The sequence below is a fragment of the Podarcis cretensis genome, assembly GCF_951804945.1.
Source record: "Podarcis cretensis genome assembly, chromosome: 13".
Taxonomy (NCBI): Eukaryota; Metazoa; Chordata; class Lepidosauria; order Squamata; family Lacertidae; genus Podarcis; species Podarcis cretensis.
In genome coordinates this window covers 8,109,808-8,134,378 of record NC_137182.1, presented here as the reverse complement: position 1 = coordinate 8,134,378, position 24,571 = coordinate 8,109,808, and the positions used below count along the sequence as shown (strand labels likewise).

Below are 24,571 nucleotides of genomic sequence, written 5' to 3'. Positions count from 1 at the left end.
AAGCTGCGCAGCATTAGGGGGAGATTTATTTTTCTTCATCCAAAATAGTAATTATTCTGACTCTGTTTTGATTTCTTCTCCTGTTCCGCAGCACCATCTCCAATCACAAATGTGAAAAAAGGGAAAGTCGGCAAAAATAGCATCTCACTCTCTTGGCAGGAGCCAGATCGACCCAATGGCATCATCCTGGAGTATGAAATCAAATATTTTGAAAAGGTGTGATTGTCCGATTGCAACACTGTTCTAACTATCTTTGATTTCTGCCTTCCTCTGCTCGGTTAGAATTATCGTATCTGTTCAAAAGGGATGGAGTAATTTTTGTTTGTAACTCCATGTCAAATTAATTATACTGTGACTGATTAGGAAGCCTTGATGTGTGTGTGTGTGTTTGTGCGCATACTTATTTTCCTTAGTGCATTGCTTCTGTTGAACAAATACATTAAGGTTTCTTGTTAGTTTCATGTTCTGGTTTTATTTCACTAAAATTAAGAAAACTGACAGTGCAATCCTGTGCATGTCTACTCAGAAGTAATCCCCACCAACTTACTCCTAGGTAAGTGTGTACAGGAATGCAGCTTGATTAACTATGATTGAGGGATATACAGTAGATCATATTCTTGTTGCTTTTCCAAAATGTCGTACAGTTGTTATTATTATTAGACACATTTAAATGTTCAACATCCATCACATAGATGAATTTGTAATATAATCTTAATAAGCCCAGAGTACAATTAGCTACATTAGAGTGGAGGAACTTTGTAGCTCGGTCTCTGAGATGCTGTCCTACTGCATAGCAGTTCTGCCATAGTTGACATTTGGGCCATAGCTGTCAACTTTTCCCTTTTCTTGCGAGGAATCCTATTCGGAATAAGGGAATTTCCCTTTAAAAAAGGAAAACGTTGACAGCTATGATTTGGGCTCTTCTAGAATTTACTTTGTCCAAGTATTATAGTTTCAGAACACCAAGTCAGTTACTTCATGCCACTTTTGCTGTTCTCATTTCCCCTGAAATTAACAAAAAACAAAACCCCACAACATGGGAATTGTAGTTTTGTGAATCTGCTGGGCTGGCCCAAGACATTTTGGCATCTAAGGAAAACCACAAAATGGTGTTTCCCTCCCCACCAGGGAAGAAGGGGTGAGTGAAGATCTATATCAAGAACAAGGAGATGAATACAGATCTACATCAGGACCTTCAGTTCCTGTGGATCCTGCCACCTGAGGCAGTTGCTTCACCTTGCCTAATGGGTGGGCTGGCCCCAATGCTGAAACTTCTCTTTTAGAGATCCCTAAGCTGTCTCCTTCACCACACAGAGCCAGAGCTACAGTCCATTGGTTTCCTTGGGAAGAAAAGATGGTTCTCAAACTAGTTTAACTACATGGAACAGATATGCCCAGAGTTAGGCAACCTGAAGCCTACTGAGATCATTGAGTTCAGTTACAACTAACTCAGTATTGAATTGTGGTGCATGAAAAATCAAAATGAGGGTTAGACTTACATGAAATCATAAATGAAGGACTGAGGAGATATCACTCTGCCCCCCCACCCCCAGGTAGCTTTACTCCAAAATGGAGGACAAAAAGTCAACAACTCAGCCATGCTGTTTAGGAGTTTGTCACCCATTGTCCCACAGCCTGAAATCCTGATAATTCTTGACAGGGAAGTTTCCCATAGATTTGGGGGCTCTGAATTACCTCCACTTTTTCCTCGAGCATCACTAGTACGTTAGGAATACTCTTCCATCTTCTGGTTTTTGTTTCTGAACTCTTCTTGTTGTTTTTGTTTCTGAACTCTGTTGAGACAGCTAGGAATGCAAAAAAGCACTAAACAGCATTTGTGTGCAGACAGTGGTGGTTGTCAGAGAAAAAAGGTGGAAGAGACGGGGAGAGTCAGAAATGGGTTCTCTTGGCAGCAGGTGGGGACAGAAGAGGCTGACAGGCTTGAGGGAACAACATACAGATAAAATGCATAGGCTAAATCTATTGCAAACATCTGTTAATATTATGATGTGGACAACTGCCACTGAGAACAGAACGCTTCACAACTTAAGAACACAAAAGAGCTTGCTGGATCACGCCAATCTCCCATCAAGTTCAGTATCCTGCTGGCAAACCAGATACCTGTGGAAAGCACCCAAGCAGATTTAAGGCTTCAGCATTAATTTCTTTGTTCTTCCGAGGGAAGAGTAAGCCTGTTTTCCTTCATAATAACGTCTTATAAAGCACACTGATAAGAGCTACTGAGCAAACACTTTGAATAAATTAATATGATCATATACTTGCTCACATACAACGTGCAGAATCAAGATGACGTACTTGAATTGCCTTTTTTTGTGAGCGGGGTGGGGCGGGCGCGAAGCAAAGTCGTTTAAATTTAGTGAAATAAAACCTGCATACTTCATTTTGTTTTTATTACATCCATTAGGCTTGATAGTTAATATAAATGATCTTTCACACACATTCGCACACACACACAAAAAAAACACCAGTCTACTCAAAACAGCAACGGGATTGCAGTTCAGTCTTAATTCCTGTTCCTATTCATGCTGCTTCCTTGTTTTGTGACTTTGTGCTGTTGGGAAGCAGTGAAATATTTAAGGTGGGGCAGGCAGTTCCCCTGCAGAGGGCATCAAGCTGGGGGAATTTTTGTCCTCACCCTGGGCACCATATTACTGGGTGGATCAGTGCAGCATCTTCCTACATTTCCATTGCTTAGACCCAGCAGGCATGGCCAAACTTGGCCCTCCAGCTATTTTGGGACTACAGTTCCCATCATCCCTGACCACTGGTCCTGTTAGCTAGGGGGTGATGGGAGCTGTAGTCCCAAAACAGCTGGAGGGCCAAGTTTGGCCATGCCTGGTTAGAGGGTGGAAGACACCCACACAATTGGCCACTCAGTTGGGTGCATTTAATTTTAGAGCCACAATAGATACAATAGGGACGCAGGTGGCGCTGCGGGTTAAAGCCTCAGCACCTAGGACTTGCCGATCGAAAGGTCGGCGGTTCAAATCCCTGCGGCGGGGTGCGCTCCCGCTGCTCGGTCCCAGCGCCTGCCAACCTAGCAGTTCGAAAGCACCTCCGGGTGCAAGTAGATAAATAGGGACCGCTTACCAGCGGGAAGGTAAACGGCGTTTCCGTGTGCGGCTCTGGCTCGCCAGAGCAGCGATGTCACGCTGGCCACGTGACCCGGAAGTGTCTCCGGACAGCGCTGGCCCCTGGCCTCTTAAGTGAGATGGGCGCACAACCCCAGAGTCTGTCAAGACTGGCCCGTACGGGCAGGGGTACCTTTACCTTTTTAGATACAATACCGGAAAAGGCCTAGCTCGGGCTTTTGGGAAGGATTGGTGAAAGAAAGACTCTCGCCAGCAGAAAAGGAAGTCTTGTGCCTTGCCTTGCCTTGCCCTCCCCAGTCTTCTTTCCATCCCCAGCAAGTGAAGTCGGGGATTTCAACCAGTCCCTGCCCAGGTGACTGGCCAGAACAGAGTTTTGTGCTATTTGCAAATGTGCAATTCATTTATGCCAATCTGGCAGTGTCGGTGTGAATTTTAGATGTTCAGTGTTGCTGTGCAAGGTCTCTGTTCTCCCACATGGCTTTACAGGGACCAAACTGAGAGGACATTTAAAATGCAGGCATGCCAAAGCAGGGGTCAGCAAGGTTTATCTTGCCTGGGCCGGATCGGTCCCGCGGAGATCCCACTGTGGGCCAGATCGCGAGCGCCTGCAATTTTCGGCATCTGCATCTGCACAGATGCGATTTTTGGCGCTGTGGAAGTGAGTCCCAGCACCATGCTGCACCAGTTTAGCGCAGCACGCAAGCGGGCAACTCTGTTGTGCCAAATAATGCTCCTTCCTTAACTGTACTACTGCAACATTGCAAATGGTTGGATGCTCCCCCAGGCCAAAAAAGAGGAGGAAAAAGTCAGTCAAGGCTTTAGCCTATGGAAATGTGTGTGTGTGTGTGTGTGTGTGTGTGTGTGTTATACATGGGGGAGCGCTTAAACATGCCCTCCACCAACTGCATTGTGAGGATATACTGCCCAGAAACCACTGTGTCACATTGTGATAATAAACCCTAAAGTGATCATTTTCTATGAAGGGCAAAATGCACTTGTATTATTTTACTGTGCTGTTAAAATTCAACAACAAGCTTTGATTACACAAAATCCTATTGCAATTGTAACCTCTCAAGTCTCATCAAATTAGCAAAGCAGCCTGTATTATACAAATGTACAGCTTTAAAACCTAACTAGCTGTATCTAACTCTCACTTCGAATATAAAGACATATAGAAAGGGAGATGATTCCATATTAACATTAAATTTGACAGACATGTTTCAGCCAAACAATCCCTTTTGACTGCTTAGAAAAGTTTCATAGCTGCAGGTTCTCATTAAATGAGACCCCTATCTATATTTTAAAATACATATCCTTTCAATAATTTGGCTGCAGCAAAGTAAATGTGAATAGGATCCAAGTGTCTTAATTCACCAGAGGTTGAACATGAGGCAGCTGCTAAAATAGCAAATGCCATGTTAGGCATTACTGGGCACATAATGTCAACATCATGAGAAGTAATAAGCCCTCTTAAGGTGTTCAGTTTCTGCATGTGATGGCTGAGCTACAGAGGTGCATTCACAAACCCCGTTCTCACCTGTGCTCATTCCACCCCTGATCTTCATGCACTGTGCAGATGTGTCTGAAGGGGGTTTGCAACCATGTTCAACTGAACATGCTTAGATGCCTCCCTGTATTGGGGAACCCTGAATTATCACAAGGAGGCTTCTAATCATGTTCAGACAACTTAGAGGACCCCAGGGGCAGGTCTGACATGGAGGTGGTACATGTGAGGACATTGGGGCAGGGCTTGGTTGTGTGCCCTTTGTCCTTCCCCTATTTAGCTCAGAGGTCCTGCAGAGGGCTGTAGCTCCATTCTGCCCCACCTAGTTCTGTTACGGCCAGTTCTGGGTGCCACACTTTAAGGAGGAACAAACTGGAGCATTTCCAGTGGAGGGAGACCAGGGTGAGGTCAAGTTGAACATGACCCAGCACGAGAAACCAAGACCCACAAGGAGCACTTAAAAGATCTGAGCATGTTATAGCCTGGAGAATAGAAAGTTAAGGGGACACGCAATAGCAGCCTTCAGATATCTGAAGATTTGTCCCACAGAAGATGGAACACACTTTGTTGCTTCAGAAGAAAAGATCAGAAGCAGTGATGGATTTACGTATAAGCTAAACAAGCTATAGCTTAGGGCCCCACTCTCTTGGCCCAAAAAGAATTAAAGGGAAAAAAACCCTCGGATGTACATTTCCAAAATGTAAGATAGATAACAAATAAAATTCAACCTACATACAGTTAGAGCTTAATAATTATTTCACTATTAATATACTTCTTCTTAACTGTATTTCAGTTGAACAATCACTATGATAAAATACATATTTTGTTATGTGCAAATGGCTTTAGATACCTATTAGGTTCATAAATGACCATATAGCATATACTGTATTCAACACAAAAAAGCGGCAATTTGTTGTTGGCAAAGGGCAGCTGGACATATAAAGGGCCCCATTACCTTCAGGATCTTAGGGCCTCATCAAACCTAAATCCGGCCCTGGTTGGAAGCAACTGCAGGGAAGCACATTTCAGCTAAACACAGAAGAAACTTTCCTTTTTAATGGTACAACCTCATTTGACAAGTGAACAGACTGCCTCACAACATGGTGGGCTCTCCTTCACTTCAGACTTGACAGCCACCGGCCAAAGATGCTGTTGCATCTCACCCTGAATATGGGGTTGCAGTGGCTGACCTTCAAGCTCCCTTCCAACTCTGCCATTCTCACATCTGTTAAATATAAAACTGAGTGTTCATTTACTCCCCTACATATACGGAGTGCCACAGGTGTGACGCTCCTAACCTTTTATCCTGTTACGGTAAAATCTGGGTGCGAGGCTACTCTGCCACCCAGCTCGTCGGACTAAGTCCGCGGGTCCCTGCGGAGGAAAATGAGCTCAACCGGAGACAGGAGCAAGCTGCAGAAGATCCAAGTTTATTGCACAACAGGTTCAAGGCGAGATTGAACAGTGAGAAAGGGGTGACATGAACTTTTGAAACTTCCCTCCATGTCCCAAAATACAGTGCAAAATACATCCCAGTTACATCATGAATACATTAAGAAGAGGTTGGGTTACACAGATTACATCATGAATACATTAAGAAGAGGTTGGGTTACACGGATTAACATATGGAGGAGGGAGGGGGAATATGCAGAGTTGGAGATATGCGCAGATAAACACTTCCTGAGTACCGGTGATGAGAAGACAATGGTCCAAATATGTATAGTCTGCCACCTGGCATTGCCCGGAGGAAAGGCTTGGCAGAGTGATTTGACAGGATTAGGGTCTTGACACCTTGCTTGAGGGATTATGGAGGACAGGGGAGGTGTCATGGAGTCCTAGAGATATTGAGCAAATTGGCACGTTGAGTTTCTATGAATTTTATAGATTTTAGTCCCTTTTGACATTGACAATTGGAAATAAATGGATATATTGTAGCGAAGAAGAAGGTGAAGAAGACATGCCCCCCCCTTCCGTATCAATCCAGAGTTGCGAAATCAAGTGCAGACTCAATTTCTTCATTTCCCCACTTCCATGGTTTGGGGTTAAATGTGTGCATCAAGGTTCATTCTTGGTATAAGCTTTTGTGTGCATGCACACTTCTTCATGCTCACAAAAGCTTATACCAAGAACAAACTTAGTTGGTCTCTAAGGTGCTACTGGACAATTATTTTATTTTATATATATATATATATATATATATATATATATATATATATATATATATTTCGACTGCGTCAGAGCAACACGGCTACCTACCTGAGTCTAGAATCAAGGTTCATGTTAGACTGAATTGATTCTTAACCAGGGCTTGAAGCTAGATTACAGACTCTGGTGAAAGTAGACCAACAAAAGCATAAATCTTTAGCAGATGCAACTTTACACCATGTTTCACACTCAGAGAGGAAGGGAGGCAGCGAGCGCACAGCCTACTCTCAGTCTTTTAAGTGTGGTTAAGAGATTGCAGACATTGTGTTGACAGCAGCCTAGCGTTTCTGCTGTATAGTTATAGCCACCAAGCTTGTGCCTGCTATTTATAAGATTTCCCTTTCTATGTCTGTGTATGTGTGCGGGTGTGTGTATTCATGCGTGCGTGCGCCAAAAAGGATCAAGAGACCAGCTACACTATCATCAAATCCAAGGAAACGAAAATTACCGCAGATGGACTGAAACCTGCTTCAGCATATGTCTTCCAGATCCGAGCACGGACCGCAGCAGGGTACGGCAGCTTCAGCCGAAGATTTGAGTTTGAAACCAGCCCAGTGTGTAAGTCATTTTAATTACTGTCTGCCCATGTCTCTGTAATGGTTAATAGGAAAGAGTCAGCAGATCGATATCTTTGCAGGGGACACGTCAGCCTCCATCTCCTCCCTCTCTTCTCCCTGTCTCGCCGGAGCCCTTTGTGGCCTTGTGTGTTCAGACGCATCATTCATAAGCGTGGGGAGGGAAAGCTCAGCACATATTTCACCGGCTTGCTTCTCCTCCAGAATTTCAAACTTAAATCTTCTCTGAAGTCGGAATGCTAAAGAACCTCTTCTTTTATCGTCACCCTCTCCCCCAATACAATGGTACCTCGGGTTACATACGCTTCAGGTTACATACGCTTCAGGTTACAGACTCTGCTAACCCAGAAATAGTGCTTCAGGTTAAGAACTTTGCTTCAGGATGAGAACATCCTGCGACGCAGTGGCAGCAGGAGCCCCCTTAGCTAAAGTGGTGCTTCAGGTTAAGAACAGTTTCAGGTTAAGAACGAATTAAGTACTTAACCCGAGGTACCACTGTATATACTGAAATGTAACAATCTTCTCACATATTGTTCAGGTCCTTTAAAATAAATAAAAAACCTCTGGAATGTTAATAGGTTGGCTATACATCTGAAGACAGCAAGTACCATACTGTCACAAGCAGGGTTCCATGTACCCTGTGCTAAAACCATGGTGGACAAACAGAACTTCAAATCTTCCACAGGTCACATGGCAGAAAACCTGAGTCCTCCCAGCTGTCTGATTCAATTGTGCCTATATGATGCATATGTGTAAATATTTGGTGTACATTTGGTGAAGTTATCCTAAAGGGCGATAGCTCATTGGCAGAACAAATGCTTTGCAGACAGAAGGTCTTGGGTTCATTCCTCAGCATCTTAAAGTGGGGCTGGAGAGACTCCTGGCAGGAACCATAGACAGTTTCTACCAGTCACTGTAAACCATGGGTAGGCAAACTAAGGCCCGTGGGCTGGATGCGGCCCAATCACCTTCTAAATCCAGCCTGCGGACGGTCCGGGAATCAACGTTTTTTTTACATGAGTAGAATGTGTCCTTTTATTTTAAATGCATCTCCGGGTTATTTGTGGGGCCTGCCTGGTGTTTTTACATGAGCAGAATGTGTGCTTTTATTTAGAATGCATCTCTGGGTTATTTGTGGGGCATAGGAATTCGTTCATATTTTCCCCCCCAAATATAGTCCGGCCCCCCCACAAGGTCTGAGCGGCAGTGGACCGGCCACCTGCTGAAAAAAATTGCTGACCCCTGCAACAATACAGAGCAAGTTGGTCCAACAGTTGACTCAATAGGTGGCTACTTCCTGTGTTCCTCAAAGCTTCTTGAATCTGGGTATAATTGTGGCAAGGAAATATACTGGTTGATCTCAGTACTGAGTTGTGGCAAGAGACTAATCTTGGACATTCCTAAGAGGAGCACTTTGAAGTGAACAGGTTTTTAACTGCTCTCCAAATGGGTTTTGTGTGCGTGCGTTTTTTAAAGGATTGTTATCTTAATTACTCTGTGAACATCTTGCATGGGTAACCAAAAAAGCCACCCACCGAAGACGTTTTTACTACATTGGTCCTTGAATTTACAGCCATTTAAACGTCTGAAAATGTAGGCTGCTTTCACTAAGAGCAGATCTACAATACAGACCTTTATATTAGGTTTTTACCATCTTAACTGTCATGGCTCCCCCCCCCCCCAAAAAAAAACACGAACAAAAACATTGGAACCTCATTTTGGAACTCCAGGGGTTTACATGTTTGTTTTTTTCCCTGGGGGAGAAAACAATTACCAGTTTAGATGTGTAATGTAGATATGCTCTGAATCTCTCTATCTGGTTCCCCTTGTATCCAAGCACTTTAGGTTGTTCAGAGGCACCCTTCAGACCACAACTGATGACCTTTAAATGTTTTGTTTGACTAGAAGAAAGGGGAGACTGAATAGAATCTTTTGTTCTGCAGTTGGATTAAGGAGGAAGGATAGCATGTTACTGTTGACATATCTGTTTACTACAAAGGATGTGTGAAATTTGGGGAAAGGTCTCAACAATGGCTAATGAGCTTGTTTGATTTAGCGAAATAGTTCTGATTTCCAAAACACAGCTGGAGCTTTTGAAAGATGCAAGAGAGATCATGCTCTGCAGCTTTTTCCAAGGAGTTGATGATTTTTCTCTGTTTTCTGCTGGTAAAAAATATTAAATAAAGTCTTCATCCTTCTAGTTGAAAATAAAGTGTTGTCAAACTGGTTTCTACTCATGGCATGTTGTGAGAGAATTACAACTCAGTATAGACCTGGAGGCTATGATTCCACTTGTGCAAGCTTGGAATCCAGTTTCTGATGTGAATTGTGTTAAAAGGTGTTTCTGGTAGTAATATTTTGAGAAGTGTGACTATGGCCAGAATCCAGAGAACTATGCATCTTATTCCAAAGAGATTTCCAGGCCTAGATTTTACTAGCAGAAGCACCTTCAGGACAGAGGGAAAAGCTGCCTTTCAAATTGTGGGGAGTTCCAAAAGCAGTTTGCAGTATAGCACTGGGGAAGTAAGAAATACTCAGAAATTCTGCTTGCTTAGTTCAGTTCAAGCCTCTTCCCCTAGCAACTCTTAGATCAAGAAGGACACTGACAAACTGGAACGTGTCCAGAGGAGGGCAACCAAAATGGTCAAAGGCCTGGAAACGATGCCTTATGAGGAACGGCTAAGGGAGCTGGGCATGTTTAGCCTGGAGAAGAGGAGGTTAAGGGGTGATATGATAGCCATGTTCAAATATATAAAAGGATGTCACATAGAGGAGGGAGAAAGGTTGTTTTCTGCTGCTCCAGAGAAGTGGACACGGAGCAATGGCTCCAAACTACAAGAAAGAAGATTCCACCTAAACATTAGGAAGAACTTCCTGACAGTAAGAGCTGTTGGACAGTGGAATTTGCTGCCAAGGAGTGTGGTGGAGTCTCCTTCTTTGGAGGTCTTTAAGCAGAGGCTTGACAACCATATGTCAGGAGTGCTCTGATGGTGTTTCCTGCTTGGCAGGGGGTTGGACTCGATGGCCCTTGTGGTCTCTTCCAACTCTATGATTCTATGATCCTAGACCACATGCTAGATTTCTTTGCTTGTGTCAATGATAGCCAACTTTTCCAACCATAATTTGACCACGAACAACTGGCATCATATCTTGTCTTTGAAAGAAGACAAACAGAAACATACCTATTCCATCCATCTTTGTGGGGTTGATTTATTGGTCCTTTACTTGGGTTGTTGGTTGTTGATGCTATTTCTAGTGAGGCTTTATTGCGGAAGCAAAACTTTAACAGATAGAAAAACATGCCAGCTTCAATCCTGGGCATCTCCAGTTAAAGTTCTCAAGAAAGACCTCCAACCACAAATGTGATGGACAGCCTTTGCTGTTTAGAGCAACTTGATGAGATGGAGACAATATCTGACTCAGTGTAAGGCAACTTGATATGCTGATATATGTTTCACTTATGTTTGATTCACATATATACCTCAAGAGTTTGAGGTATGCAGGTTTTACATATGTGGTATATTATAGGCACAATTTAATTTTTCTGCATTCACATTTCTTATTTTATACTGCTTTGGGTTGTATACAATTTCTGTAAATAAACAAAAGTGTTTCACTGCTGTCCTTCATTAGGGCAGAAAATTACATATTATGAGGAAGTATGGGCTCCAGCAGAAAACATTGCTATATTGTTGTCGTAATCCCCCTTGCTGTAACAGCTAGTAATAATTCTAATTTCTGTAACATCTAGTAATTCTGACTCACAATTTGTCCAAAAAAAGCAACAACTAAAAGATTCCTCCTCACCCCGCAAGCAAACACGTTGCTGAAACAAAGTTTTGGAGAAAACCAAGGCTGGGTTTTTGTGCTGGACTGAGTATGTGGATGCCCTCTTGAGCTAGCATTGGAACTTGTGGTGGCGCTGTGGTCTAAACCACTGAGCCTCTTGGGCTTGGTGATCAGAAGGTTGACAGTTCAAATCCACACAATGGGGTGAGCTCCCGTTGCTCTGTCCCAGCTCCTGCCTACCTAGCAGTTCGAAAGCACACTTGTGCAAGTAGATAAATAGGTACTGCTGTGGCGAGAAGGTAAACGGCATTTCCATGCGCTCTGGTTTCCATCATGGTGTTTCATTGCGCCAGAAGCAGTTTAGTCATACTGGCCACATGACCCGGAAAGCTATCTGTCGACAAACGCCGACTCCCTCGGCCTGAAAGCAAGATGAGCACCCCAACCCCATAACCCTAACCTTTACCTCACCTAGTAAATGCAGGTGACGCTGGGGTCTGAACCACAGAGCCCAGGGCTTGCCAATCAGAAGGTCAGTGGTTCAAATCCCCGTGACCAGGTGAGCTCCCGTTGCTCGGTCCTTGCTCCTGCCAACCTAGCAGTTCAAAAGCACGTCAAAGTGCAAATAGATAAATAGGTACCACTCTGGCGGGAAGGTAAACAGCATTTCCGTGCGCTGCTCTGGTTCTCCAGAAGCGGCTTAGTCATGCTGGCCACATGACCTGGAAGCTGTACGCCAGCTCTCTCGGCCAGTAAAGCAAGATGAGTGCTGCAGCCCCAGAGTTATCCACGCCTGGACTTAACAGTCAGGGGTCCCTTTACCTTTACCTACCTAGTAAAAATAATTAAGAAGAGTCCTCAAACCTTAAATCTTCTACTCCTTATTTAGCACATCTTACCCTGTGTCCTGAAGACATTCTGGTGTGCATTCCCACCCCACTGACAGCAGCCAGTTAACATGGGGTGGGAGTGAGGAACGTTCATTTTTAGGACAACAAGACCACAGAGTAAGATATGCAGTATTGCATCAGGGACAGGCAGACTGAAGACTCACTATAATGAATAAAAATGTCCACTCTTTAGCCTATTGGCTTGGTTAAATTTCACTCGCCACTAATATTTATGCATTCGTGCCTGTTTAAAATTCTACAATTGACATGTTTATTACATTTCCATATAATTTCAATTAAGGAAATTTTTAGTGACAGGGAGAAAAATCCCTTCATTTCCCTTTTGAATAGAAACCCACTCTCCCCATTTGTTTTCTAAATTTAAATTTGCCAGCCTTTGATTGTTTGTCTTGAGCTCTTATAATCTGCTCTCTCTCTCTTTTAATGCTGTCAGTTTTCTCATTTTCATTGCATGTTACCTTTTTAAAATGAAATAGATTTTAAAGGAAAAGGAGACAAGAGCCATTGAGTCAATGAGCAATCTATTAATAGAGAAAAGAGCTCCATGATGCAAACATTAATGTAATAAAAATGATCTATTTAATGTATTTTATATTGCATTAACCATTAATCATGTCCTATAAGTAGAAACAAAACCTTATTATAGTGCCAGATAAATCTCATATTGTGAATCTTGGATACAGTAGAAAAGTTTCTATTTCAGAGCAATTCAGTAATCATGTTTCAGGTTATTTATAAATAACCTGCTGGCATTTTGACACCGTTGGTCTATTGCCATCCTGACCTTAAACTTCTGAGCAGAAATACCCATAATAATGTTATAAATGTCTACCATGTAAATCAGAAGCATTGCCTAGATTATTATTTTTATGGGAACAGCCAATTCTAATGAAATCTGTCTAAAGCTTCAATTCTATAATCACTTACCTGGGAATAAAGCCCTTGGAACACACTGGAACTTATTTCTGAGTAGACACACATAGGATTGCCCAGTGAAAATGCTTTTCAGTTATTAATGAACTGCCTTTAGAAAACTCTCAGAAACAAGTAAATGCTGTTACAGTTACCAAATTGAATTGATGCTGGATTTCTCTTCACTGGGAAAGAATTCCAGTTAGAGCAGAATGTTTTCTTGGGAATCAGAGAGAGGAGTAGAATCTGAAAGGGGATTTTTGAGGGCTCCCCATCACAGCGAAACTTGTTGATAACTGCCTCTTCTGTCTCTAAATCTGCAGCACTAATTAGAACTCTAATGGACAGTTTGCAATGTATCTGTGTCCGTCCAGTCGTTATGAAAGCATAACTATTGACTATCATTTAGTTCCATGTTGCTCAGCTGGTGATTTACTGATCAAATACCGTGTTTCATTTTTCACATCACACTAAGTCAAAGAATGGCTTGCCACAAATGCGTGAGTTCTGGGAGAGGAGGTAGTGACTTCTGCACTACCGGGGCTAAGCCATAGTTTGGCTGAGTGTGTCTCCCCAAGCCCGGCTCATGATTTGTCTCACTCCGGACAAACCACAAGTGGTAAATGAAGAGCAGACCTTAGTTATAGCTCATGGTTAGTCTGGAGCAAGACAAGCCACAAGCCCAGGTTTGGACAGCATTCTAAGCCAAACCATAGCTTAACTTGGGGTAGTGTTACAGCAGGAGGACTGGGGGAGGAGCGCAGTGATCTCATTTCTGGGAACCCCCACATTCACACAAAACCATGGTTTGGTTTAGTATAAGGTTACCAGATTTTTTCTCAATGAATCCGGGGATACTACACATTCTGGATGCTGATGCTGCAGCAATGGCAGTGGCAGAGGGGCGGCTGCCGCCTTGACCTCAACCACCATGTTTCTCCTTTTTTTAAAAAAAAATAATATTTATTAAAGTTTTGAAAGTTACAGAGAGAAAAAAGAAAAAGAATTAAACATAACAAAACCAAACAATACAATACAAAGACAAAAATATTACATATACATAACAAAAATAAAACAAAAACAATTTAAAAAAAGAGAAAAAAGAAACGCAACCAATACTTTCAATGTTATTAACTTTCTTTTACTTGTTTCAGTGACCTCCTCACACCTCCCTTTTTTTGTATTCCACTTCGATTAATTGTTTCAGCAAATCCTTTCCATCTTCCTCAAATTTCTGTCCTGTCATTTAACTTAACAAATTCTAACATTATTTTTCCTTTAATCCAATTACAATCTGTTATACTTAATTCTTTATAACATTTCTGCTAAAGCCATGTAACTTCATTCCAACATCTTTCTAACATTCCTTAATTTTACAATATTTCTGTAGATAATCTTTAAATTTCTTCCAATCTTCTTCCACCAACTCTTCTCCCTGGTCTCGGATTCTGCCAGTCATTTCTGCCAATTCCATGAAGTCCATCACCTTCATCTGCCCCACCACGTTTCCCCTTCCTCCGAGGCTTCTATCTCCTTTCTCCATGAGCCTGGGCAGCCCCTGAGTTGTTGGTTCTTCAGTGGTGGTGGTGTTGGTGGTGAAGCAGTGCACGGTGGGTCAGGCATGGAAGGCAGAGAAGGAGAGCCGAGAGGGGTGGTAAGGCTCGGGCAGCGCAATGCCTCCCTTCCCATCGGAGCAGCCCCAATCCCATTCCTACTTGGGTGCAAGCAGGAGGGTGTGGGGATCCCTCAGCTGGGAAGCGAGGCTTCACACTGCCTTTTGGAGCAGCCCCATCCCAACTCCTACTTCTGTGTAAGCAGGAGAGTACGGGGATCCCTCAGCTGGGAAGGGAGGCTTCCCGTTGCCTAACTGAGAGATCCCTGCCCCCTCCTGCTTGCACGCAAGCTCTGATAGACAGCGTGAAGCTTCCCTTCACAGCTGAGAGATCCCTGCCTGCACGCAAGTAGGAGTTGGGAGGCTGCTTTGATAGGCAGCATGAAGCCTCCCTTCACAGCTGAGTTGCTGGGGTCAGGGAAGGTGGAGACAGCCCGGAAGCTGCATCTGAGAGCCCCTACACCACCATCATATGGGGACTTCCAAGCAGCGGCGTAGCGTGGGTTGTCAGCACCCGGGGCAAGGCAAGTAATTTGCGCCCCCTAACCCGGGGCAAGGCAAGTAATTTGCGCCCCAACCCCTAACCTGCCGCCGCTGCCAGCTTCTTCTTGCTGCTGCCTGGGTTGGGGTATTTACGGTAAGGTAGCCACGGCGGCGGCGGGTCCGTGTCAGGTGATCTGAGGCGAGTTGCCGCTGGCGCTGCCGCCCAAATGACGCCGCTTGCCCAGAGGAGGAGGAGGGCAGAGAGGCGAGGAAAATGCAACATGGCCCAGCAGCAGCAGCAGCAGCGGCGGCGGCGGGGCTCTGAGGAGGGGCTACCTGGCACGCCCTCCGCGGCCCTGACGCGCGGGGACCACGGCGAGCGCTGAGAGCCGCTGCCTGCCGGACGCCTTCAGCCCGGATGCGAGCACAGCTCGTCGGTTCCGCGAGACATGGGGCTCTGCTACAGCCTGCGCCCAAGGCTCTTCAGCGACTCCGGAGGCGGCAAGCGCACCCCCCCCCAGATGTTGCGCCCGGTGCGGCCGGCCCCCCCTGCACCCCCCACGCTACGCCACTGCCTCCAAGCAGCTCCTGAAGCCAGCCAGAGTCAACTGCTCTGGGCTGCTGAGACTGCCACATTTCCCGGGGACATTAGATGAAATCCGGGGACATTCTGGGGATGGAATTTGTCCAGGGACTTATTCGCAAATCTGGAGACTGTCCCTGGGAAATGGGGATGTCTGGTAACCCTAGCTTAGTATTACATGCAAATCAGGTCTCTGTGTGCACAAAGCATAAAGTTTGAACAAATGGAGTTGGAACTTTACAGTTTGAACAAACGGAGTTGCCATCAAACTTCGTCTGAAGTTCAGTTTCCAGGCAATTTAGGAAGTTGCTGCTTTGAGAGGAAATACAAAGAAATTACAAAGTTTCTCCGGGAAGCAAGGCAGCATCCGCACACCTCCATTACAGGCAAAATACAGCTTGCACAAAATCAGTTCCTTGACCTCGGCAGGCTTGCTAAAACTAAAAACACAGATTTGTCATTATTTTCTTTCCAAAATAACAAAGTGACAAAAAAACCAGACATGCTAAAGAATTATTTAAGCCACAGTTCCTCTCTATCAGGCTTGAAGCAGGGCCCGTCCTGGAGGTCGATGGCAGTTTTAACCTTAATCTCCCTTTTTGTCTCTTCTCTCAGCAGTAGCTGCATCCAGCGATCAGAGCCAGATTCCTATAATTGCTGTGTCTGTTACAGTGGGAGTGATCCTCTTGGCTGTTGTTATTGGTTTCCTTCTCAGCGGAAGGTAAGGGGCAAAAGCTTGTAATTTTGTACTCAACACTTTTTTCCTCTGTCTGTATCTCCACCCTCCACTGACCTCCCCTTTTACTTCAATCTAGCCAGCTGTATTTGCAGCACGTTTCTTCACAAACTAGAGAACATGGAAGCACTGTAGTCTATTAAACATGGGGTGATATTCTCAGGGGTGGAGGAAGGGAGGTGCAGTGGGGATGGGTCGCACCAGGTGTCACCACTGAGGGGGTGACAAAATGCCAGGCGGCATTCACCCGACGCCCGAGCCACGCGTCTCTCCTGGGAGTGACATGGTGGCTTGGGTACCCATAGGCTCTGTGCTGCCCCAAATGGTCCACCCGCCTGAGGGTGAGTGGGAGGAGTTAGGCAGACTCCTTGGAGGCCCTGGGGAGCATCCTGCCCCACACGTGGCTGGCCCCGCCCCTGGCACAGGGCACACACACCACCCCAGACGCTCAATCAGCTTGCTCTACCGCTGGATATTCTCTCTGCAAAGAGAGCTTCACCTATGCTTCCCTATGATGCTTGTCTCTAGGGTTCAGAATGCCGCGGTGAGACTCCTTACAGGGTCCTTGCCACAGAATCACATTCATCCGGTCCTATACCAGCTGCACTGGCTCCCGGTGGATTACAGGGTCAGGTTTAAGGTGCTGGTTTTGACCTTTAAAGCCCTATGTGGCCTAGGACCCTTGTACCTACGGGACCGCCTCTCCTGGTATGCCCCACAGAGGACATAAATGACAACACTTTGGAAGTCCCGAGCCCCAAGGAGGTTAGATTGGCCTCAGCCAGGGCCAGGGCCTTTTCAGCTCTGGCCCCGGCCTGGTGGAATGCCCTACCACAGGACATCAGGGCCCTGTGGGATTTGATAGCTTTCCACAGGGCCTGCAAGACGGAGCTGTTCCACCTGGCCTTTGGGCTGGACTCAGTCTGACCCCCACCTATTTATTTTATTTTATTTTATTTTTTGATGGAACCCCTTATATGGGATTTTGTATATAAATTTTCCCTTGGCTCTTTTTGCTGGCCCATGTAGGACTAGCATGGATACTTGGCCCTGGTGAATATTTGACATTTTCTCCCCTTATGGCTTTGATCTATAGGCTACCACTAAAATGAGGCTGTATTTTATTTTTTATTTTTTTTAAAATAGTATTTATTCAAATTTTAAAAATTACAAAGATAAAAGATAAAAAGACAAAAAAAGGAAAAATAAAAAAGGCAGAAAAAACACAGACAATTAACAAAAAAAGAAAAACAAGTCAAGCCTTTACATAACTTTCTTTCTTTTGCTTATTTCCTTGACCTCCTCACACCTCCCTTTTTTGTATTCTAGTTCAATTAGATGTTTCAGCAAATCCTTTCCAACTTTGTTTTTATCCTAAAAATTTATCTTAATATACTGTAATTCACGTCTTTCACCAATTAAAAAGTCAATTTTAACCTAATCCTTTATAACATTTCTGCTAAAACCACATTACCTCATTCCAACAACCTTCTAACATTCCTTAATTTTACAATGTTTCTGTAGACAGACTTTAAATTTTTTCCAATCTTCTTCCACCGACTCTTCTCCCTGGTCTCAGATTCTGCCAGTCATTTTCGCCAGTTCCATATAGTCCATCACTTTCATCTGCCATAAAATGAGGCTGCATTTTAAACTGTATTCTAACTTATATTTTAATCAACTGTTTGGTTTTTAAAAAAATGTTTTTATTGTGTTTATATTCAGTGTTAGCTGCCTTGAGCCCGGCCTTGGTCAGGGAAGGCAGGGTATAAATAAAAAATTATTGCTATTATTGTTATTATTATACAGAGGTGAACACCTATTTTACTTTGCCTAGTCAGCAGAATGGCAATCTGCTCTCTGCACAATGGGCAGAATGTGGCCCCGACTCTCCATCAACTCATCAGGATAACATTACTGTAGGTCTGGATTCATGTAAGGTTGCTGTTGGACAGGAAGCACTCATCATATGGAGTTGAGCCATGGGGGACGAGGGAGGGAGATGAGAATCGGAAAAAGACAATAGCTGATCCATCTTCCATTGTGCTGCGGGAGGGCAGAGGGAGGCAGGGAGCGGAGCGCCAGCCAACAGCTCTCCTTGTGTAGGTGAGAACACGGCAGCCAACACTTTCTACAGGGTCCTGCTGTGAACCTGTCCTCCTTGTGCTAATTTTGCTCTTCCAGTGAGTGTCTCTACTGTAGTCTGCTCAGGAATGGATTTTTGGTAATATGGTGCCCTGTGTAAGACCAAAAGTTGCCCCCTCCCACCCAAAATAGTTCTAACTTTGAGTAGGTACCCATGTAAATACAGGTTGTTGTTGTTATTGTTATCTTGCACCCCCTGGACTCAGTGCCCCATGCAGGGGAACTGCCCACACCATCCTAAATCCAGCACTGTTCTGCTTCTCCTGAACTGTGATGGGACAGAAAAAAGGGTCGCAATGCAATGTTGGTTCTTCCTCCACCCACCATCAACTTTGGCGCCACCCACCATTGGCTCTAATCTCACTTACTTTTCCTGTGGGTCACTGGCCCTTCATAGAAAAGTTTTCCCCATACCTGGTTTAAACAAGCCACAGTTCTATGCGTTTGGACATCACAGGGAAGTGTGGTTTGTTTCAAAGTGACTTCCAATTCAGAAAAATAAGAGAGGAGGAGCACACATGCTTGGAGCTCACCAAAGCTTGTTCATGTCACAGGAAACCGTGGTTTGGCATGACATCTGAACCATGCCTTTTTGAGTGACAATGGTTCTGGGATGCTCAAAACTGTTAAGAATCCACATTCACTGTTCCTAAAAAGCCCTTCAGCATTATTTGGCTTCTGCGGTAGCTTTCCTTCATGAATTTCAAAACTTGGCTGGTGCTTTGAGTGGCTCTTCACAATCCAAACTAAAACAGATTTTTTTTTTTTTAAAAAAAAACATCCTCCAGCTTTTCCAGCTAGCAGCCAATTTGGGAATGAAAGCAAAGGGGAGCTGATTTAAGAGGCAGAAATTATTTTAGCCCTGCTGTGTTTGTCTTGGATATGATTTTGAACGAATTTGTGGAGTGTCTTAACATGCTGTGGCATTACAAGGTGGTTGGGTTTTTTTATGCATTCCAAGCCAAGCTAAAGCCATTTTCTAGATTCTGCTAATCATTTTGTGGGCATATTTTGAGCCCAGACTAGTTCTTAGCAGACATCATGGGGTTCAAGTTCTTTGTAATTATTTCTAGCAAGTATCAACACTTGGCTACAGCATTGCTGGGCTCAAGCACAGCCGCAGCAGGGAGTTGCCGCTCCTTATCTATGAGTTTTTGGTCTGGGCAAGGAAAGACCAATTTGCTAGAAACCCAGGCAGAGGGGTAAATGGCTGTTCCGCTTACTGTGTCTTACTATATGGGATGATCTGATTCAGAGTGGAAGCAAACATTGCACACCAATGCATGCAATTAAAACCCTCACAGCTACTTTCTTCTTTTTTGGAAACGGCTTCAGATGGGAGGCAGATTATATTGGGGTGGGGAGCAGGGTTATGAAGTATTCCCAAACTCTGGCAGGGGACACAGTGTGCTCCTTCTGGGGCACAATGTCCAGCTTTGGTCCTCACCCTGCACTCAGCTCTCACCCGTGGCTCCCAGAAATTGTCAGCATGCAACAGCGGCCACACCCTGGGAACGGCTTTGACTGGCTGGCTAAACCAGGTGAGGGTAGCTGAACGGTCTCAAACCTTCGGCTAATGAGGGGCTTCACCTGCATGCAGACACAGGGTGTGGCAGATTGAGCAGACAAGACCAAGAGGTTAAGAAGGTTAAGAAGGCAGTTGTAGTTGAGTAAGATTGTCTTCCATGAACACGGTTTTAACAGTGAGTCCGTAAGTGATTGTGGAGGCCAAGTCTGGATCTACACGTCCTTCCACAGTGGGGACATAGGTTTCTGGGGAGGAGTTGATCACGGTGAGAGTTTGCCAAGCGTGCCTTCCTCTTAGCATGTTTCTCCCTTTCGTCCTGAGTTCAAGCGTCTTCAAAGCCCATGACACCTTTAATAATGGTTGTTGCCCAGTTGGAGCACTCACAGGCCAGTGTTTCCCAGTTCTCGGTGTGTATACTACATTTTTAAAGATTTGCCTTGTGAGAGTCTTTAAACCTCTTTTGTTGACCACCAGCATTATGCTTTCCATTTTAAAGTTCGGAATAGAGTAATTGCTTTGGAAGACGTTCATCAGGCATCTGCACAACATGACCGGTCCAACGAAGTTGATGTTGAAGAATCATTGCTTCTTGTACTTATACTTGGTTTTGCCCTCACAGAAAGCAGTACTGGTCTAAACAGACCATTGGCTCAGTATAAGTGTATAAGACTTTGTGGTGGCATAAACCATCCAATGGCTACTCTAAATTGTTGACACTTCATTCCGTTTGACAGCTACAACTACAATCTTTCTGTTTGTTTTTTCATAAGTGTCACAAATAGCAGGCTGGCATTCTGATGCCCTATGGTACCATAGGACACCTGAGTTCACTGGCAACAGTCCTCTGCAACCAAAGGTCAGGCAAGCATTAGTCACAGTGGTACTGTGGAAATGCATTAGTTTCTGAAAGTTTATGGATGCCTGGAGAATTTGAAATTAGCCCTGTTTTGTCCTGAACAATCAAGCTGCATTTTAACCTCATTTTCTTGCATCTATTCTAAACTCCCTTATTAAATAACGTGCCTTCTGATCGAGGTCATATTGCTGCTAAGCAAAATATTGATGGACGCTTTAATCATATGTTTGTTCCTTTTCTAAAAACACAAAACAACATTTTTTTTTTTTTACTGCCTGAAAAGGAATTATTCTGGAAGATTAAAATAAGAGGTCATTAGAAGGCTTTGGGGTTGCTGTTGTTTTGTGAAACCCAACTGTTTGCTTGTTTTTATTAGACAAGCAGCAATGTTCATGGCACTTTTGCAAAGTGACATAAAGACACACACAAAAAGAAACAAAAAACACACGCATGGTCCTTGCTTGATGGAGCCAGCATTCTAAATTTCAGTAACAGAGGGGAAAGCAGGTTCAAAGGGTTGTTAAATAAACAAGAGCAAATGCAGCTACCTGTATTTAACCTTTGTTTCCACTGATGTAAAAGTGAGAGGTGCACTTTTGTTACACCCCAACTACAAATCTCAGAGCAATTTAACAGTCAATCCTTCCTCACAGGAAGCTCTGGGAATTGGAGAATAGAGGTCTCCTAACTACTATCAGCGCGGGACGCAGGTGGCGCTGTGGGTTAAAGCCTCAGCGCCTAGGGATTGCCGATCGAAAGGTCGGCGGTTCGAATCCCTGCGGCGGGGTGCGCTCCCGCTGCTCGGTCTCAGCGCCTGCCAACCTAGCAGTTCGAAAGCACCTCCGGGTGCAAGTAGATAAATAGGGACCGCTTACCAGCGGGAAGGTAAATGGCGTTTCCGTGTGCGGCTCTGGCTCTGGCTCTGGCTCTGGCCAGAGCCGCTTCGTCACGCTGGCCACGTGACCCGGAAGTGTCTCCGGACAGCGCTGGCCCCTGGCCTCTTAAGTGAGATGGGCGCACAACCCCAGAGTCTGTCAAGACTGGCCCGTACGGGCAGGGGTACCTTTACCTTTACCTTTAACTACTATCAGCACCCTTCACAAACTAGAGCTCCCATAATTCTTTGGTAGAAGCCATGACAGTTTAAAGTGGTAGCGAGGTGCTTTAAATGTGTGGCTGTGAAAAGTATTTCAAACTATCTAGCTCTGAAAATACAGTGTTATACATCTGCTGTGATTTACGGAGCGCCATGTACGCTTTGTTTCTCACACTCAGGAACAGTAATTGTAAATATTAGTATAGACGGCGTGCAGCCCAACTGCTCAGGGAATGAATCTGTCAGTGGCAGAATGCTTACAGCCCGGCATCTGCATAGGGAGGGAAACGCATCAAAGCTTAACACAAACCTGGGAGCAGGTGAACCTGGGAGGGTGGCTGGTCTGAGAACTGGAAAACCAAAGGGAAGAGACTTCTGGGAGTCCGGGACTGAATGCTCCAAGGGAGTTGGGCTGAGGCCAGGGAAGGACTTTGGTCCTTCAGGTTTCAGTGAGGCCAAAATGTGGCATGCATGATCCACCTCTCGCCTTCCATTCTGCTCAGTTCTCTACGTCCTAGTTGCGATGCCCTGCAGTTCCCCCTGGACTCGATGCCCAGTGTGGGGGAACCAGCCACGCTGCCCTAAATCTGCCTGCGCCGAGACAAGAGAGGTCAGTGGGCTAAGGAAGAGATGGCAGCCTGAATTCAGTAAAGAGAGAATCTTGATGAACTGCAAGGGATTTATGAAAAGGGCTGCAGAGCACTAACAACACTATGCTGTATTCAAGGAGGGATAGGAGGAAGAAAGGCCTCGGCATCTCCACCCCCATCGTTCAGCCAGGACATTGAGGGCCTTCTGGCAGTTCCCTCACTGCGAGAAGCGAAGTTACAGGGAACCAGGGCCTCCTTGGTAGTGGCGCCCGCTCTGTGGAACAACCTCCCATCAGATGTCAAGGAAATAAACAACTATCTGACATTTAGAAGATATCTGAAGGCAGCCCTGTTTAGGGAAGTTTTTAATTACTGATGTTTCAATCTATTTTTAATCTTTTGTTGGAAGTGCCACAGGGTAGCTGGGGAAACTCAGCCAGATGGGCAGGGTATAAATAATAATAATAATATATTATTATTATTATTATTATTATTATTATTATTATTATTATTATTATTATTATTATTGTGTTTGAGGCAAGCAAGGAAGCAGTATTTAAGTAACTAAGCTAGCCCATTTAACTATTTAAGCTAGCCCATACACTGGAATTATATATATTTTTAAATGCATGTAATATATATATATTCCTGGACTACCCTGAGGCTGATACCTCTTTTCTGGAATTTAACTGCTGCTCAGATCCCACAGGCTCACTTTCCCAACCTTGCAGAAATTGGGATTTATTGGTCCTGGATTGAGTAAGTTGCAAAAGTAGGTGCAGTGTTCTGATAATCAGCATTTCATGACATGGAAGGGGCAAGCTTTGATCAGATCTTCCTTAAAAATTTGTGTTGCCAGCCTGTGCCTAAGCTTAAAATAGTTCGCTCGTCCTAATATAGGTAAAGGTAAAGGTACCCCTGCTCGTACGGGCCAGTCTTGACAGGCTCTGGGGTTGTGCGCCCATCTCACTTAAGAGGCCAGGGGCCAGCGCTGTCCGGAGACACTTCCGGGTCACGTGGCCAGCGTGACATCGCTGCTCTGGCGAGCCAGAGCCGCACACGGAAACGCCGTTTACCTTCCCGCTGGTAAGCGGTCCCTATTTATCTACTTGCACCCGGAGGTGCTTTCGAACTGCTAGGTTGGCAGGCGCTGGGACCGAGCAGCGGGAGCGCACCCCGCCGCAGGGATTTGAACCGCCGACCTTTCGATCGGCAAGCCCTAGGCGCTGAGGCTTTAACCCACAGCGCCACCTGCGTCCCACTCGTCCTAATATAGAAGGTGGTAAAGACAGTGTCTGCGTATTACCCAACGCTTTTGTTCCCACATTTGCTTTGCTACCATACAAGCCTGAAATCTATCTGTCCATGTTCAATGAAAAATGCCAGGAAGAATTTAACTCCAATGCTAGAGGAATCCACCCCGCCTTCTGTGGTCCTGTCCCCATTTTGCTGGAAGACTTGCTGTCATTGGTCCTGTTAGAATCCATATGAGCACAGTGTGAGTAGCTTTAGGAGTGGCCCCCAAAATCCTATGTTTTTATTGAGAAAATATAAAAAAGGCAATTTATGGGATAACTATCTGTTTGCGAAGAGGGACGTGGGTGGTGCTATGGGTTAAACCACAGAGCCTAGGACCTGACAATCAGAAGGTCAGCGGTTCAAATCCCCGCGACGGGGTGAGCTCCTGTTGCTCGGTCCCTGCTCCTGCCAACCTAGCAGTTTGAAAGCACATCAAAGTGCAAGTAGATTAATAGGCACCACTCCGGTGGGAAGGTAAATGGCGTTTCCATGCGCTGCTCTGGTTTCTCCAGAAGCGGCTTAGTCATGCTGGCCACATGACCCGGAAGCTGTACGCCGGCTCCCTCGGCCAGTAAAGCGAGATGAGCGCCACAACCCCAGAGTTGGTCACGACTAGATCTAATGATCAGGGGTC

At 44.9% G+C, this 24,571-nt stretch overlaps 1 protein-coding gene across 7 annotated transcripts in view; it reads left to right on the top strand.

The window, feature by feature from the left end:
- EPHA5 (EPH receptor A5) overlaps positions 1-24,571 on the top strand; it is a 258,320-nt gene that overhangs the window by 185,250 nt on the left and 48,499 nt on the right. For 3 of the 7 annotated variants that reach the window (XM_079949369.1, XM_079949365.1, XM_079949367.1), the window contains 3 exons: positions 92-216; positions 7,221-7,380; positions 16,303-16,408. In XM_079949369.1, the coding sequence (XP_079805495.1) occupies positions 92-216; positions 7,221-7,380; positions 16,303-16,408 (391 nt within the window). The remainder of the gene's footprint in view (positions 1-91; positions 217-7,220; positions 7,381-16,302; positions 16,409-24,571) is intronic. The other 4 variants (XM_079949368.1, XM_079949371.1, XM_079949366.1 and 1 more) reach the window with 3 other exon arrangements.